Source organism: Canis lupus, chromosome 8, assembly GCF_011100685.1.
Source record: "Canis lupus familiaris isolate Mischka breed German Shepherd chromosome 8, alternate assembly UU_Cfam_GSD_1.0, whole genome shotgun sequence".
In the NCBI taxonomy this organism is placed as follows: domain Eukaryota; kingdom Metazoa; phylum Chordata; class Mammalia; order Carnivora; family Canidae; genus Canis; species Canis lupus.
In genome coordinates this window covers 2,056,909-2,074,779 of record NC_049229.1, presented here as the reverse complement: position 1 = coordinate 2,074,779, position 17,871 = coordinate 2,056,909, and the positions used below count along the sequence as shown (strand labels likewise).

Here is a 17,871-nt window from a genome sequence, read left to right as displayed (position 1 = left end):
AAAGAATCAGAGAGGATCAGTGGCCTGACCCAGGTGGCACAGGTTACAGGCACTTAGTTGGTTCTCAGCTGCAGAGTTGATGCTCATTATCGCTGCCGTGTTTTTTTTCTGGGCTGCCGTCTGTGGTGACTGCCACCTCAGGCAGTCTTCCATGACTCCCATGGCCCTGGGTGTCATGGTGGACATGTCTGGAGTATGTCCTTGGGAATTGACTGGCCACCTCTTCCCCAGCACACCCCTTATGCTTGGTGATTTGGGATTTAGCCGTACCAGCCAATTTATTTATTGTTAAATTAAAAAGGTCTGATGCAACTATAACAGATATGAATATATGTTCTGTTTTTATGGCCTGTTCTATGACTTAAAATATGTTTTCTGAATGTGGGGTACAGCCCTGTGAGGTAGGTTACTTTTGTCCTCATTTTCCAGTGAGGACACTGAGGCAGAGGGGTTACTTGGCCAGAGCCACACAGCCCACATGGGGTGGCACTGGGATTCAAACCCAGGTAGCCTGTGTCCCTGCAGACCATCCAGGGGAGCCTATTCTGCGTTACTCACCAAGATAAGGTAAGCCAGCAGAAGGAACCTTGTCCTGGATGCACAGAAGGAGGGTGTTGAGAGGAGCCTCCCAGAGCAGGAAGATGGCCTGATGAGGCTTGGAGGACAGGCAGGAGGTTGTCAGGCCAAAAAGGGGCTGCAAGAAAGGGCTTGGTGGGCGTGGGCCAAGGGTCCAGTGTGTACAAGGCTCCAGGCACTAGTTTTTCCTCAGCTCTTGGAAGACTGGGTGGGAACCCGCATCCTGCTGTGTCTGCTCCATCAGCGACACTCCTGCATCATACCGTTTCCTGCTCTAGGACAGGGACCCTTGGGAGTGGGGAATGGCCCAGGAAGGAGGAGGACACAGCCCAGCTCGGGGAGGTGGCATCTGGGGCCTGGTGCACAGGGCCCCTGGACAAAATGCTCCTGCCCTGTGGGAACTACATTTTGGGAGGCCACTTCTGTTGGGCTGGGACAAGTGGGAGCCCAGTCTGGTGTCTGCTTCATTCCCTCATCCACTCATTTGTTGGGGGTTGGGCCATGAACATAATGGGGATGGTCCCTGCCCTCCTGGAGCCTACATTCTGCCTGAAAGGTGGATCTACGTCCGTGCCGCAGCTCTAGCTAACATGAGAGGGCGTGTACAGATGGAAACTTCCTGCCTCCTCCCATGGAGCCCTCCTGGTCTTTCCAGGATGCAGTTAGAAGTCTGATCTCCTGGACCACATGCTTCCTAGTACCCGGCCTGGGGCGCTGCCCCTTGGAAGCTGGAGAGCCCTGGCGTGCTGGCTGGTCGTCTGAGTCACACACACTCTCCCAGACTTGTCTCCAGCATGCACGGGATTCGGGAGCTCTTGTTGTCTCTGCTTCTGTCCCCCTCTGGAGCAGGAAGCAACCAATGGCCCCGTGCCACCACCTGGCTCGTGGTGGCATCTGGGCCCAGAGGCTCCCTTGCTGAGGAGGAGGGTGTGAACAGATGGCAGTCCCAGGCCCTTACTGCCCCCGAGACAGCCTAGCTTCTTTATTTCCAGGGTCTGTGGCACTTTTTCCTTGTCCTCGGTTCTCACTGCAATGCCAGCATGTAGACAGGGCTGGCTCATTGGGACTCCCATTCTCCCATTCTGCCACCCAGCAGCCCAGAGCCCAGGGGAGCTGCTGGAATTGCACACTGATCTCCAGGCCCCATCCAGAGCTTTTGCTGGTAGTGACTCCCCACACCAGCCTCACTGTCTTCATGCCTCAGTCACTGTTCCCAGTGGCCTGCTGGCCCCACAGTGACCGTATATGCAGCAAAGGCATTGTTCCCCGTGTCAGCCATGGTCCTCCTTCTTGAAAGGACTGCCCCGCTTTCTGAAGGTAGAACTAACTACCCAGGGCCAAGGAGGTGTAGTCAAGACCCGTTCACTATAGGTACCACAGCGAAGTCCTGCAGTCCTTTGTGGAAACATCATGGCACTGTGTGGCAGGAACCCTAGAAATGTCGATTCCTGGGGACCCTGAAAGTCACTACTCAGGATTTGGCCTGTGGAAGTGATTTGCCACAGCACAAAGCCTTACACATGAGAAATGTTCATCGAAGCATGGTCTGGGAGAGAAAAATTGACACAAGCATAAATGTCTGACTTTAGGGACAAATGTCACCAGCCGGGTAACCGGGATACGCAAGATCGCAGGGAGATACGGACGGCAACAGGGTTCAGTAACGGCAGGATTAAAGAAGCAGGTCTAATGACAATCATAACAAAGGAGGTCAAGAGGATGCCTGGGAAGCCCTTCAGAGGGTGAAAGACCTGGCGGCTGAGCAGGAATATGCCTGACTGCTCTTTTCTTTTCTCTTTTCTTTTCTTTTCTTTTCTTTTCTTTTCTCTTTATTTCTTTCTTAAGATTTTATTTATTTATTCATGAGAGACACAGGGAGAGAGAGAGACAGAGACACAAGCAGAGGGAGGAGTAGGCTCCATGCAGGGAGCCTGATGAGGGACTTGATCCTGGGTCTCCAGGATCACGCCCCGGGCTGAAGGTGGTGCTAAACCGCTGAGCCACCTGGGCTGCCCTGCCTCCATCCAGGTGTGGCCCAGATGTCCAAGGAGCAAACCTTGTGCATTAGGCACCATCGATCACTTCACTCAGTGGGTCAGCTCATTCACCCGGCAAGTGTTGAGGACCTACTATGTTCTGGGCAGTGGTCTGGGCTGTGGCCTACAGCTATGAACAAAACCCAGCATCTCCTGCCCGCCCGTAGGGAACTGACATTCCAGAGAGGGCGACACGATCTGGTGGATGCACTTCTTGCAGTGATGTCATTCATCCCGCAGTGGTGCCATCCCGTTGCTCAGGACCACACAGCTGGCTCCAGGCCGCCCTGGTCCCTCCCACCCCCACCCCCCAGCCTGTCTTCTGTCTTTTCTCCCCCAACACCCAGCCCTGACTCCTGGTGGTGTTCTGTCCTGGGGCCCTGCCCATTGTAGGGGCTTCAGAGCATTCCAGCCCTGCATGTCCTCAGGGACTGGGTCTTTTCATCAGATGTTCTGGGTGAAGTGATTAGATCTGTCCAAGATGAGGGAACCAAGGCAGGATTGGTTCTGGTACACTGCACCCAGCATACCCTGCCAGGGCTACTTCCACAGCCACGTAAGGATGACCTGCTCTGGCAGCACCACACTGGGCACACAGAGAAGCAAGTGAGGATGGGGCCTGGCACCTGACGCCTCCCGGGAAGCTGGACATGACCAGTGGCCATGATACAGCATCTGCTTGCTTGGGTGTCCCCAGCCACCACAGGGTACCTGAGATGGACCCAGTCTCCCAACAACCCACCAGGGAGACGCTGCTCCCATCTCACAGATGAGGAAAGTGAGGCCCAGCAGAGTTTAGTCACTTGTCAGTATTACAGCTCATGAGTAACTTACCTGAGGTTCAGGGTCAGGCTTCAAAGTGCCATCTCTCTCTGTCCCCCACCCTGGCTCTCCCCTGCCACAAACTGCTGTTGGTCACTGTTCTTCTATCATCTGGACAGCTCTCCAGTAGCTGCCTCTAGTCAGGTAAGAGTGTGTCCACCCTGCAGAGTGGGTAGGCTATGGCCTTGAACTCTTTTCCATCCATCTTGGACATGTGGATGCATGGTTGGGACCTGCTCATCTCCCAGGGCTCCAGCTTCACTGTGATGGGGACAGCCCAGAGGGAGGACAAGGGGCAGGGTTTCAGTTTCCCAGGGGCTAAGGTTTCAGCTCTTCACAGAACACAACCCACCATCCACCTAAAAAAAGCCCTTCCAACTTGCATCCAGAAATAAAGATGATAGATAAATAAGCAACAGGAGCCTTTTTCTGGGAACCAGAAATAGCTTCCCGGGCTCCCAGCACTGACTTATAGAAAGATTCTTCATTCTGTCTCTCTTTGGGGAGAAGAGCTGCTGGCGAAGTTGCGAGTTTCCCACGGGAGAGCCAGTGGAACCTCTGCTGTTACTATCCCTTGTGAGGCGGGGCTGGCTCTGCTACCACAGGGCCCTGGGTCCATTCCTGGCCTCTCATCAGCCAGGTGGCCTGTGTCTGAGAGCTGGGTGGATGTCTGCGCCCTCACCTCAGAGGCTGGGAGCAGGTTGTGCAGAGGCAGCCAGCGCATGTCCTTAGGCAGAGCTTCTGCATGGTCTGTTCCCTGTGCTGGAAGCAGGCTGACCCCAGACGCATCGCCTTTGCCACGCGCTCACCTTCCCTTGTCTGTGTTGAACAAGATGCTCCCTGACCTCACCTCCTGCCCTGCTGGCACCCCTGTGTGGCTCCCCACCAGCACCATCTAGCTGTACATTTTACTTAACACTCTGGTTTATTGTTTGGGAAGGCAAGCTCCAAGAGGGCAGGCTGTGTCTGTTGTAAAGTGCTAGGTCTTTAGCAGATTTAGCAGAGCCTTAACACATTTTTTACCACTGGTGGTGAATGTTTGTTGAAACCAAAACAGGAATGGTAGTTGTTTCTAATGTACCATGATTTCATAGTCATGCAGGTTGATTTTGGCTACAGGTAGCCAGAAAGTGGTTCAGGAAGTAAAGACATTGTGGTTTACTGTACTGGAGTCCAGAGTGGGGCAGGCCTGGGGGATGGAGCAGCCATGGCCTAGTAAGGGACAAGGGACCCTTCCAGCCTCTGTCCTGGAGGCTGGGGACTGCCTTCACCCAAAGCTGGCCTTTGGTGGTGACTCAGCTTTGACTCTGGGTTCTTCCTGGCAGTGTGATTGGGCCAGTCTCAGTACCGGCCTGACCCCTGGAGTGAGAGCAAGGTAGGCAGCCAATGGGGCTTGCTGATCAGGGTGTGGTCAGTAGGCTCCTGACTAGGAGGAAGGAGGAAGACCATGACAGTGTGCATGAGCCCCTCTTTTTTGGTGCACTTAATTTTTTGCCATCCCAGTTGGGCCCTGCCTCACACTCAGAGCCTGGGATTTCAGAGAGGTGGGGATGTCCAGCCTTATGCTAGGTGTGGCCCATTAACTGGAAACGTCTCATGTGCTTTTCATCTGGACCCCAAACATCTCTGGGGGAAGCACTGTCCTTATCCTTGTCTGACTTCATCCTGGACCAGCATGGGGCGATTCTACAGGTTTGCAGGAGACATCGTACATGAAGCATTTGTTTAGCCCGGCAGTGCCTGCAGAAAGCAAGTACTTGAGGGATGACAGTTGTTGCTGCTGCTGCTGGGGGATTGTTCTTCTTTTTTAAATTGATACAATTCACATGCCATAAAATCCACCTTTTTAAAGTACACGTAAAATTCAGTAGTTTTGAATGTATTCCCGAAATTTTGCAACCAGCACCATTATCTAAGTCCAGAGTATTCTCATCACCCTAGAAAGAAATGTACCCATTTATAGTCAGTCCCTATCCTCCTGGCAACCACCAGCTCCCTTCTCTCTCTGGATTTGCCTATTCTGCACATTTCATATAAGTGAAGTCATATAACATGTGGCTTTTGTAACTGGCTTCCTTGGCTTAGCTTCACATTCTGTTTTCAAGGTCATGTTGTAGCATGTGTCATTCTTTTTCTGGTTGAATTATACTCTGTTGAACGGGCATATCATCCACTTGTCAGGTGATGACATCTAGGCTGTGGCCACTTTTTGGCTATTACGAATAATGCCATGAGCATTGCAGGGCAGGTTTCATATGGACATAAGTTTCCATTCCCTTAGTTGTATGTCTAGGAGTGCACTTACCGGGTCATACTGTAACTCCATGTGTAACTATTTGGGGAACTGCCAGATTGCTTCCGAAAGCAGCTGCACCATTGGACTTTCCCACCAGCGGTGTTAGCACTTGTTACTTTGTCTTTTTGATCATAGCCATCCTCAGTAGATATGAAATAATACCTTATTGTGGTTTGGATGTGCATTTCCCTGATGGCTAATGCTGTTGAGCATCTTTTCTCAGGCACTTCGGTTATTTGTATATTTTATTTTGAGAACTGTCACTTCAGACCCTTTGCCCATTTTAAATCTGGGTTGTCTTTTTACTGTTTGTTAATAGTTCTTTGTATGTTTTGGATCCTAGACCCTTGTCAGATGTATGATTTGCAAATATTTTTCCCCATTGCATGGGATGTCATTTCACTTTCTTGATAGTGTCCTCTGAAGCATGAAAGTTTTTAATTTTAATGATGTCAGATTTACCTGTTTTCACTTCATTTGCTTGTGCTTTTAGTATCTAAGAAGCCATTACCCAACCCTAGGGTTATGAAGACTTATTTACACCCATGTTTTCCTCTAAGAGTTTTATTATTTTAGATCTTATATTTAGAATCATGATCCATTTTGAATCAATTCTTGTGTGTGGTGTGAGGTAGGGTTCCAGCTTCATTCTTTTACAATGTGGATATCCAGTTTTCCTACCACCATTTGTTGAAAAGACTATCGTTCCCCCATTGGATTGTATTGGCACCCTGGTGGAAAATCAGTTGATTCACATATATGGATCTATTTCTGGTCTCTTAGATCTATTCCATTGATGTATGTGTCTGTTCTGGTACCACTACCGTACTGTGTAACTGTAGCATTGTAGTAAGTTTTTAAATTGTGTGTCTTCAACTTTGCTCTTTTTCAAGATTGGCTATCCTGGGTCCCTTGCATTTTTACATGAATTTAAGGATTAGCTTAAATCCTGCTAAAAGAAAGCTGAGATTTTGGTGGGGATTGCACTGAACCTGTAGATCAGTGTGGGAGTGTTGCCAGCTTAGTATAGTATCTTATTCATGAGCATGGGATGTCTTTCTGTCTGTTGAGATCTTCTTGAATGTCTTTTAACAATATTTTGTAGTTTTCAGCATTTAAGTCTTTGTTAAACTTATTAAAGTGTTTTTACTTTTTAATGCCATTATGAGAATTATTTTCTTAATTTCCTATTCAGGTTATTCACTGGTAAAATATAGAAATACAATTTTTTGTGTGTATTGGTCTTTTCTTTTGCAATCTTACTGAACTTATTTATCTTAATAGGTTTTGGGTTTTTGTGTGTGTGGATTCCTTGAGATTTTCTGTATACAAAACCATGTCCCCCCTGCATATAGAGGCAGTTTTACTTCCTCTTTCCATTCTGGATGCTTTTATTTCATTCTCTCTCCTAATTACCTTGGCTAGAACCACCAGTATGATGTTGAATAGAAATGACAAGAACAGATATCCTTGTTTTGTTCTTGATCTTAGGAAGAAAGTGTCCAGTCTTTTACCCCAACGTAAAATGTTGCTGTGGTTGTTGTGGATGCTCTTTAATCAGATGGAGAAATTCCCTTCTATTCCTAGTTTGTTGAGTGTTTTATCCTGAAGTGCACTGGATTTTGTCAGATGCTTTTTTTGAGTCTGCTGAGATGGTCATCTCAGTAAAAGCTTTGTCTTTATCCTGTTAATATGAAGTGGGCATTTTATCTACTAGGGAGCCAGCTGCCCAGGTACGAGCCTCCCCAGCTGTACCATGTATGCACTGGGTGACTTTGGGCAGGGGACTTCATCTGTAGAATGGGAGCAATGACTTTCTCCTGGGCTCCTGGTGAGGGGGCTTGAGTTGCTTTGTAGACAGTGTTGTCTGACACATACCAAGTGCAGTTAACTAAGAAGTTGGCTATTACCACTGACATGTGAAATATGAGTGGGCTAGGTTTGGGAGAGGGGGAACATCGATGGGGGCATTGCAAGGCAAATCTAACGGCCAGGCTGATGCCTCTGCTCTGAAAAGTCTGGTGATGGGAAGTCTGGAAGCTCTTACAGGAGGTGGTCTGTTGGGTTCCAGCAGTCTTCGAATCTTCCTGTGGGAGGGGATGGGCCAAGGGTGAGGCCCAGTTGAACACCTGTCTGCTGCAGAACCCTCCTCTATTTGTTCAGGCCTTTAGGGTCACATCCTGTGGGGGCTGGGCTGCAGGGGCTGTGCATTTGCAGCAACAAGCTTTCCTGCCCACGCTCTGAGTCCAGGCTGAGGGTGCAGAAATGGGGCCTTGAGATAATGGTGTACAGCTGAGAGCCAACATGTAGCCCCACCTCCCCACCCTGATTTTCCTGAGGGCTCTTTTCCTGGCCTGCCCTTTGAACCTAGCTCCCCATCCTGCCTCTGTCATTGACCATCATGTGAATTTGGGCAGATTGCCTGTTGGGGCCTGTTTTGGCCTCTATCCACAGAGACACGGTCCCAGCAATTTGAGGATGAAATGAATGCTCTGGAGGGCCTGCAGCACCATCTGCCAGGGCTCAGCAAACAGTTCTCCCAGACCACTCTCGCATGGCCCCCAAGAAGCCTTGCAACCCCTGAAATCTGCCAACACTTTCACGCCTATATGGTGTTTGGATTTTACTCCATATAGGTGAGGGGGGATTAAAAGCATTTTTAATATGCCCTGTTTAATTCTTGGCATTCATTTCTATGAGCTATATGAGGCAGAATCTTACTTGGTTTAATGTACTGACCTTCTAGGCAGCCAAGTATCTCGAAGCTCCTGGAGACAAGCCACTTTGCTTCTTGACTTTTGGTTTGTTTTCCAAGGTTGGGGTGGCGGTGGGGGTAGAAGGGTGCCTCACTAACGCTCCGCCTTTCCCAATCCCTGTGCTCAGAAATATAAACCAGTAACGTAATTTAACAAACTGTAGGGAGCATCAGAATACATCTGGTTATCCCACAAATTACCTGTTTTGCCCTAACTCGGTGCCTTGCACTGGGAGCATCCTGACAACCAGAGCAGACTTAGCTACCAGTGCTTTTCAGAAAAACTGAACGTGCCGAGAACCCGTTGGATGGGTGCTACTCCGAAACTGGGGACTCAGGCAAGCCAGGGTGTGAGAAGGTGTTGGGGGTGGGGGTGGGGGCAGGTCCAGGGCTGGAGTCTGTCTGCAGGGGGCTGAAGAAAGAGCTGTGAGTATGCTTGAGAGACGGAGGGGGCGCCGGGGATGTCAGGAGTCTGCACCTCACAGACAGGTGATGAGATGTGTCCTTTAGGTAGCCAGAGGGCGAGGGGCCTGTGTCCCAAGGTGCAGGAATGCCTGTGCGGTCTGGAGCACATGCTTTCATCTCCTCGGCCTCAGCTTCCTTCTTCTAGGATTGTTCTGTGAACTTCAGGGGTGGTGCCTGCAAAGGCCTTATTAGCACAGTGCTGGATGCATGGTAGCAGCTAAGCACACAGCATCATTCCTGCAGTTACTGCTAAGCTGATGAGGCGTATGGTAGGAGAAGTCTTCATGGAACGAGAAAATGTTCGTAGTTCGCTGTGAAAATTTGGGTTACAAAACAGCATGCTGTTGTAAAGTTTTGTGTGTATGAATGTGCAAGAGCCTCAACTAAAGGCTGGGTGGCAGTAATAGTCATATTGGTGAATGCATGTGGTTCTTTTGATGTCCAAGTTTTATACTTCTCATACATTGGCTCTGTAATTACAGGAATGTTAATAGAAAATGTAATGAAGGAATGAACTGCTGTTACTGTTGGTGTGTGTATGCGTGTGCGAGCACACTCACTACGGAGTTGGGGGTGTCAGCTCAGGAGAGCAGGAATGTTGAGGGTGGCCCTGGGGAGGTGGGTCTGTCACAGGAAGTGGGCCTGGGGGCTAGCGGGCAGGCTCGCTGACGTGGGCTGTTTCTCCATCCACAGATGACAGGATCTGCTCGCCACCCTTCATGGAGCTCACGAGCCTGAGTGGAGATGACACGATGAGGCTCCTGGAGCAGAACGGCCTGGCATTCCCCTTCAGTGAGTACTACCCCCAAGCCCTGCAGGGCAGGGTGGGGTGGGGGCTGTCTGGGGCTCCTCGGATGCACAAGGGCCCTGGCTGCCCAGGAGGGCTGAGCTCTGGGTCCTGCTCCCTCCTGTGCAGTGGAGATGGGTCCTCAGGTGCAGGCTGAAGTGCTCTTCTGCTGGTCAGGCAGCATCTATTCAGGCCACCCTGAGTGAGGATGCTGGCCACTGTTGAGCTAGCAGGTCTCCCCAGTTCCCACTGCAGGAGTGTCACAAGTTTCTCCCCATGCCTGCCGGGTCAGCCTCTGTGGGTAAACCACATCACTGATTTCTCTCTGCTTTTCTCTCCCTGCTCCATAGTTTGCAAAACCAGAGTGGCTCATGGCACCAACTCTCACGAGGTAAGTGGAGGCTTTGATTGCCCTCTCACGCCATCACCCCGGGCCTTTGTCTCTGTAGCTCACAGCGTCTCTCTGGGAGCCTGCAGGAGTCCATGTAGTCCATGTGCTAGATCTCACCCCTGCTGCTTCTGCTCCCTGTCAAGCTCTGGGTTGTGGCTCTGTACACTGTCTCCAGCCTCTGCCCATGCCTGTCCTGTCCCCACCCCCCCACCCTGTCCTGTCCCACACCCTGGTGGGAGGGGTGTGCCAGCAGTCTGCCTGCCCTGTTTGAGCCTTTGCAAGTCATACTCCAATTTGACCTGTCTGACTTTCCGACTCTGGCTCGTCAGTGTCTATCATCCCCTGGACACCCACTCTGGCCAGGCACGGCGCTGGGCCCCTCTGAGTGCTGATAACTGGAAAGATGCTACCACCCCTGAAGCTCTGCTAGCTCTGCTGCATTTAGAAGGGGACAGGAGAGGCAAGGGCACTGTTTGCCAGTATATGGCGATTCCTCCACCCTCCAGGTCATTCCTTTATTTCCCCATGGGCGTTCCCAGCCCCACTCAGTGCTAGGGAAAGAATGCCTAAGATGTGCATCTTGCCCCAGTGCTAGAGACGGAATCCCAGACACACATCACACCTGTGAGATGTACAGGACGACAAGCAAAGGAGGCCTTCTGAGGGTGAGAGGACCAGATGGCCAGGCAGGGACTCTGTGCGGTCTCTCTTGTCCTTCCTGTCCTTGAAACCACACCCAGGACATTGCCCTCATAGGCAAAGCCCAGCCAGGGACCTCCCTGTTGGGCACATTGGAGGGCATACTGGGCAGGAGACGCGTGACCCATTGGAGGGCACCATAGGGAGAGCCTGACCTTCGGCAGCCGCACAGTCAGAAACAGCCCCGAGAACCTTAGGACAAAACACGGGCAGCCCCACAGCGGTGCCCTGTAGATTTCTGTGGCGCTCCTTACCCCTGGCATACATTTATGGGGAAACATCTATGCACAGACCGCATCAGTGTGACACAGCACATGGTGTGATGGGAGCTGTGCACCAGAGGTATGCCTCTGCTCGTGGGCAGGAATGTGGGGGCAGCCCTTGGAAATCCTGGCCTGCTACAGAGGCCAGCTGCCTCCCAAGGTTGTAGAGTCGTCCCTGTCTGGGCCTGTCTGGGCTCTGGGCCAGGGATGAGCTCCCTGCCAGGCCCCAGGAGGGAGCAGGAATGCCTCAGAACAGCCAGAGTCCCGTTGCCAGAGCCCGTGTTCCCATCGCTGGCACCAGCATCTGCCGGCTAGCCTTCCACTAGCACCTGCTCCCTCTGTTGGTCAAGGCCTTGCATTTTTCTGAATGGAAGGGTGGCTCCGCTCATCATCAGTGTGATTAGACCATCCTGATGCAGAAAAGCTCGGCCTCCAGGAAAGGAACCTCCTCTTTCTTCACAAGGGGATTCCGGAAGCATGTAGACCTGGGAACAGGTCTGGCTCTGTGCACTGCTGCCTGTGACTCTGGGCAGATCACCCAGCTTCTCTGATTCTGATGGCAGTTGTAGAGGATGAGGGCGTTGCCATGTGCTGCCATGAGGCCTGGTGCACTGGGAGGGAATCGGTTGCTGTGGAGCCTGCCAGGTCACTGCAGAGGGAAAGGGGGTCCCAGATTCAAGTGAGCTAGCTCCCTCCTTGGCAGGAGTCTCAGCCTTCAGATGTGGGGTAGGTGTGTTTAGGAGAGGCTTTCATCCCTTCCTCTGGCTCTCGGAGTTTGGCTCCGTAATGTACACATGCGTGCATCCCTGTTTCCCCCACCCCCTCGCTCCTGACCCACCAGGTGCTGTCAGGGAGGGGCTCCTCTTCCCCGGGGTAGGGGGGCAGGCAGAGCCTCTAGGATTGGAATCTGCCCCTCCCGGGGGGGGGGGAGTTTGTGTCTGCTGTGGGTTGCCTGCCTCCTGGAGGCTTTAACATCAGAGGGATACACTCTCAGGTGGGGTGTCCTCCACAGCATGAGTCTGGAGATTGGGAGGCAAGGCTCCTCACTGGTTCCGGGGGTGCCTAGAGATGTCAAGTGCAGCAGGGGTAGAGGACAGCTCCATGTACACGACTGGCTTTAAACGGGAAAATAAGGCTTTCTGATTCAGGTCCCTGCCTATACTGAGGTCTCCCTGAGCCCTACCCCTGAATCTCCCAGCCCCAAGCCCAGCCAAAACCAACTAGTGTTGCCAAACTACTCTTTTCATTGTGTGTTCACAGAGCTGTTTGTTCTGTTTCTAAGCCGGTATGGCCACACCGACCTGCTTGACAGTGAAATTACCAGCCCCCTTCTATTAAACCACCAGCCAGAAGCCCAAAGCAGAGCGCCCCTGACTCTGTCCCATGGTATTTCTTATTGCTGTCTACAAGTGAGGGCGATGGAGCACAGGGCAAGGCCCCCACCTGTGCTCCTGCAGCTCCGTGGTGAGCTGGGGCTTGAGCTGTGCCTGGCTCCAGAGCCCTCTGTGTTCTTTCCCTCTCTTGGCAGAAGGTAACTCACAAACATGCAGTGCACACACTTGGTCCCCCATGTGGCCTGGATCTCTGCTTCTGCCCCACATGCTCAGTACCAGGAATATCGAGGTGCTGCTCTGTGACACTGGATGACAGGGGCGGCAGCCAGTGCAGGCAGCCAGCTGTATAGCCTCCATCATTCCTGGGCCCAGTCCTGGGCATCTGGTGGCTCCTTCCTGGGGCCTGTAGGCTGCAAGGGATTAGCAGTGGCCCCAGCTCTGGCAGCTAACACTGCAGCAGAGCTTGTTCTCCAGCTGTCCCTCTGCTCTCCCTACTTGAGTGGCCTACCAGATCATTCAGGGGTTGGGGGCCTTTGTCCCCAGAGAGTCAGGGACTCAGCGGCATGTTTACCATCTCTTAAGCATCCATATGGCTCACACAGAGTATCGAAGACCAAGGCTGTGTGCTAGGCAGACCCAGTCACATCTCGAGCTCTGTCACCGTCCAACAAGCCAGTGAGCTTTTCAGGTCCTCAGTTTCCTCATCTGTAAAAGGTGTGCAGTAACCATGCCCACCTCTGAGGTGCATTGTGAGGGCACTACCAGGTGGCTCAGGTCACGTGGTCAGAACAGGGCTGGGCATGTGTGAGTGCTCAACCAGAGGCAGGCTGTGTCCGCATATGGATTTTGACCCAAGACTTTCCACCTCCCCATCCACTGCCTTCTGCTTCCTGCCTCTCCTGGATCTTTGTGGAGGAACCTCTGAAGAGGTCATAAGGACTGAGTGGTGTACAGCTTCCTGAATTGCAGTGTGAATACTGGAGGTGTGCAGTACACGGCCAGTTCAACCCTACAGGGAGAGCCTGCTAGTGCAGGACCTCAAAACCCTCACAGCAGGAGTGACTCAATCCCCAGGTGTTCTTCTCAAGTCTCACTCCACTCACCCTGGCTTGAGATTCTTTGTGGAGGTCCTCCATTCACAGGGATGTATGGTTCTTGGTGGCAGAGCTCTGGACAGGTCCCATGGCCCTGTGTCTGAGATCGAGGAGGCAGTGGACTCTGACAGCCCTTGGCCCCCTGTCTCCGCAGATGGCCATTGTGTTCAACCAGGAGGGCCTGAGTGCCATCCAGCCGCCCTGTGTGGTCCAGAACTTCATCAACCACAATGCCGTCCTGTACAAGGTGTTTGTGGTGGGCGAGTCCTACACTGTGGTCCAGAGGCCCTCGCTGAAGAACTTCTCTGCGGGCACGTCAGGTAACCACACTTCCCGCCGTCTCGGGGGCCTTGTCTGTACCGCAGCACTGTCCCTGCCACCCTGTGTTATTTTGGAGGGGGAACAGGGATCGGGTGATCTGAAGTCAGAGGAGCAGCATGTGGTGCGTGAGGTCTTAGAGAACAAGGTAAAACCCCCATCCCACCAGGTCACAGTAGGGGTTCCATCCTTCTGAACCACCATCAGCTCCAGGAAGCATTTGCAAGCTCTGCACACCCAGGATGCTTCCTGGGGCCCCATGCAGAAATGAGACTCACAGGAACATGCTGGAATGGACGATCAGCCCTTCAGGGAGGGGAGGGTTTGGCAGAGGGCTTCTTGTGGTTTGAGGGCCAGAGCACTGACTGCTTTATCGTGTCTCCTTTTGTGTTATTTGCTGCTTCTGCAGCCACTGAGGTGGATGTGCGCTCCGTTAGACATCGTGCAGGGTTACGGCATTTCCTGGCTGCGGGACCTCAAGCAGGTACATGTGGGTACAGTCGCCCACATGCAGGGGTGAGGCCCAAGTCCGTGTGTTTTGGATCTTGAGTATCCCTTAGACATCACAGGGTGGTGGTGTTTGCAGAATGCTGCCATCATTTAGGCCATTTGAGGGGTTCCTCTGAGGAAGCTGAGGGGCTCCCCAAGCTCAGCGTTTTTTTTTTAGCTGCTCCCCTGATACCAGGTGACCCTTGGCCCTTTCAAAAACTGAGACTAAGATAAGGATTTGCTGGTGTTGGGGCTACCCAAAAGAATAAAAGAATGTTCTGGTGGTTCTGAAGACATCTCTAAGGCAAGATCCAGAGACCATTGGAACAGAGTAACAGCATCTTTGAAAAAAGCAGAGCTTTCTAAGAGGATTCCTTGGAGGATATTTGATTGTCCTCATGTGGTTTGCTCAGGCACGCCATACATTCATCTCTGCAAGGGAACCCGCCATCACCAGATGCGTTGAAATACCAGACTGTCCTGTCTCCATCTGAGCAAACAGATGTGTCTTCTTAAAGTCTCTCCTGCTGGGATTGCCTGTCACCATCCACTCATGATGACTTTGAGCCACTCCTCTTGAATGAAGCTCAGCTGTTCCTGTCTTCCTCTGTCAGCTTTTCTTCCCTGGATGGCTTTTTTCTTCCCATTAACACAACACAGCAGATACTTAGGAAATGTACATCGATTTTTCACTTCCTTTCTGGGTGCAGGCAGACTCCCCACCGGACATGGGGCCTCAGGACTTCAAGGCTGCATTATCAGGGTTTCAGACACCCCCACTATCACCCTGTTCCCCGCCCCTGTACACTGGGATGGTGGCATGATCTGGGGATGAGAGGACCACAGTCTGGGGGGTCTTTTTGTATGTGCCTATATACCAGCAAGAGGCATTCTTATAAATTGAGCGCTGGAAGAGACTTAAGTAGGTTCCCTACCCAGCATTCAGCCCAACTTGGGGCCAGAACTCACAACCCTGATATCAAGACCTGAGCTCAGATGGAGAGTTGGATGCTGAACTGACTGAGCCACCCAGGGCCCCAAGAGACTATTTTTTTAAAGTCCTTGATCATTTTCCAGAGTTTTTAAAAATAGGAGCTTTAAGTCTGTGGAAAATGTATTGAGAGTGGTATTCCTTATGTAGATTGCTTTTTTCTTTTTTTTTTTTTTAAACCAAAATCCCTCTACTTATAAAAGAAATTTCTCACCAGATTTCCTTCCTTTGCAGACAAAAAAGTATCCCTTTTTCCACTCCTTTACCTCCTGGTTGCAGAGGGCTGGACCAGGTTCTGTCTCAGCACCGGGAGCCATTAGCCAGCAGGGTACAGGCTCCATGTCCTGTGTCTTGAGCAGGAGGGCTCCATATCTGTGTGTCGTCTCCTGACCATTCCCAGGCTGCAAGTTTCCCATAAAATGTAGGCCAGGGCCAAATCAATGAATAGATAAATACAGAAATGTTTATTGTGCTCAGTAAGCAGACTTTCAGCCTGGCCGTTCGTCTATCCCCAAAGCTGATCCCATGTCTGTAGTCTTCAGGGCATTGTGCTCAGGAGCTAGTGCTGGCTGTTCTCTTAATGCACGTGTTCTTTCCGGATCAGAAGCATAACTCCACCGCAGCCCTTGAAGCTGGACCAGTCAAGCAGGGGGCTCTGGGGCTCTGGCCTCTTTGCAGCCCCCACCCTGTCTTTCTGGTTCTCATTGCCCAGGGTGGCAGACCTATAGCTTCCCCCATCTGCACAGGTATCTGGGGGCTCCATGCGTGGGGTTCTTCAGGACCTGGGGAGGAGCCAGGGACACTGGCCTTCCCTCCATAACTATCATGCTCTATTGCTTTTTCAGTTGCACTTTTGGTTTTACTTGGTAACATCTCTGAAGTCAGGTGTGTCTCAGAGCTGGTGGCACATTGCAATTGCCTTGGCTGAAATGGAAGCCAGGTTCTTACTGAGGGGATTGGTGTTGGCTGTGCCCGCCACCAGGAGCACACATTCTCTGCCTGCGGTTCACAGCTGGGGAGTTTGGCCCCCTCCACCCAGTGCCAGGATTGAGATGGGCACGTTTCTCAGCTTCCCTTTTGTGCAGGGGATTTACTTCTGTATCTTGACTGTGTGGACCTGGTCCCTTTCTTCTGCTGTCCTTCCTGGGCCTTTTTCCCCTTGTGGTACAGAAAAGATTGGTATCACTTAGCACGTAGAGCTGGGCTCAGCAGACTTTCCATGAAAGCAGCCGTAGACAATATATGAGCAACTGGGCACGGCTGTGTCCCCATAAAACTTGATTTACAAATGTAGGTGACAGGCCAGATTGGGCCTTCTGGGTCTGGTTTGTTGAGCTATCATCTGGAGCTTCTCAGTAGATGCCACATGTCCTTGACTTCGCTGTGTGCCCAGCCCTGGGCCTGGAACTGATCCAGTAGGGACTGAGGTGGTCAGCCAAGCACCCTGCCCCTGTAATGGTATTCTAGTGGGAGGGAGAAAGCACATATGTGGAAAGAAAGATTGATTCATTGTGGCACAGGTGAAAGGCTGTGGACCCTGGGCCACTACTGGGTGAGGGAGCCCCTTGGACAGGGCAGCTAGGTCCAGCTCCTCTATGGAGTAGAGAGGGATGTGGGATCTGGTGGGAGATCTGGGCCACAGTCTGCAGTGCTGACACGTCCTACCATTCCCCAGACACATTTGTGAAGATGAAGCAAACCAAGCCAAAGAATGGGTGGTCACTGCTCATAACTGTTGAGTTAGTGCAGTATCTGGGGATACTTGTTATTTACTCTCTTCCTTTGAACCTTTCTTATCTGTAAATTGGCCGAAGCACCCATATTCCCCTCATTGCCCTCCTGCCCCTGCAGGAGGGTGGTGGTGGTGGTTCTTCACTCAGGCTGTGTGTCTCAGAGCTGGTCTGAACCCAGGGAGGGCCTGGGGCACCAGGCCTAGAGTGCTGCTGTGATTAGGGTGCCAGGGCCTAGTCTGGTTCTTCTTTAGAGGAACTGGTTATCATGAAGTCTCTGGAGCTCTGGAGGAAGTAGCATCAAAGGACATGTGACCCATTCTGACCCATCTCGGCTTCCCAGTCTCCTGGGTCAGGGAGTAGCTGGAAGCTGCCCACACGCCCTCTGGGCCCTGCTGAGGCCATACAGGGGTCAGATGTGAGCAGAGGATGGGGCCCCCCTCCCCAGAATAGTCCTCTGGCCGGAGCTCTCAGGTCACAGTTACCCAGGAAGACAAGCAGTGTCCTTTGAAATGGTCACATTTCTGATTGGTCTTCCTGCCAAAAGATGCTGTTGTGTTGACAGGGTCTGTCCAGTTGAGTGGGGTGCCAGCCATGCCTTTCAAGTGCCTAGCTTTTTCCCTTCCTGGCATAGTTAGCACTCATGATGTTTTCCTTGTGGCTTCTGTAGGCTCCTCAGCCCCCCTGAACTTGGTTGTGTCTACCTGCTATGTTGCCTTTCACCACCCCTCCCCCACACCCCAGCTTGCTCTGCATCCTGGGGACCCTTGGGGTTGGGGAAAGGCCCCAAGTTTAGTGGGGTTGAGCCAGGCTGGACCGCAGGGT

General features: G+C 51.9%; 1 protein-coding gene across 8 annotated transcripts in view; it reads left to right on the top strand.

Annotated features, from left to right (window-relative positions):
• Positions 1 to 17,871, top strand: part of ITPK1 (inositol-tetrakisphosphate 1-kinase) — a 179,739-nt gene that overhangs the window by 130,335 nt on the left and 31,533 nt on the right. For all 8 annotated transcript variants that reach the window (XR_005363022.1, XR_005363021.1, XR_005363020.1 and 5 more), the window contains 3 exons: positions 9,644 to 9,742; positions 10,088 to 10,128; positions 13,673 to 13,838. Coding sequence is in view for 4 of the 8 variants with exons in the window: in XM_038544133.1 (XP_038400061.1) it covers positions 9,644 to 9,742; positions 10,088 to 10,128; positions 13,673 to 13,838 (306 nt within the window). In the remaining 4 variants the exon portion in view is untranslated. The remainder of the gene's footprint in view (positions 1 to 9,643; positions 9,743 to 10,087; positions 10,129 to 13,672; positions 13,839 to 17,871) is intronic.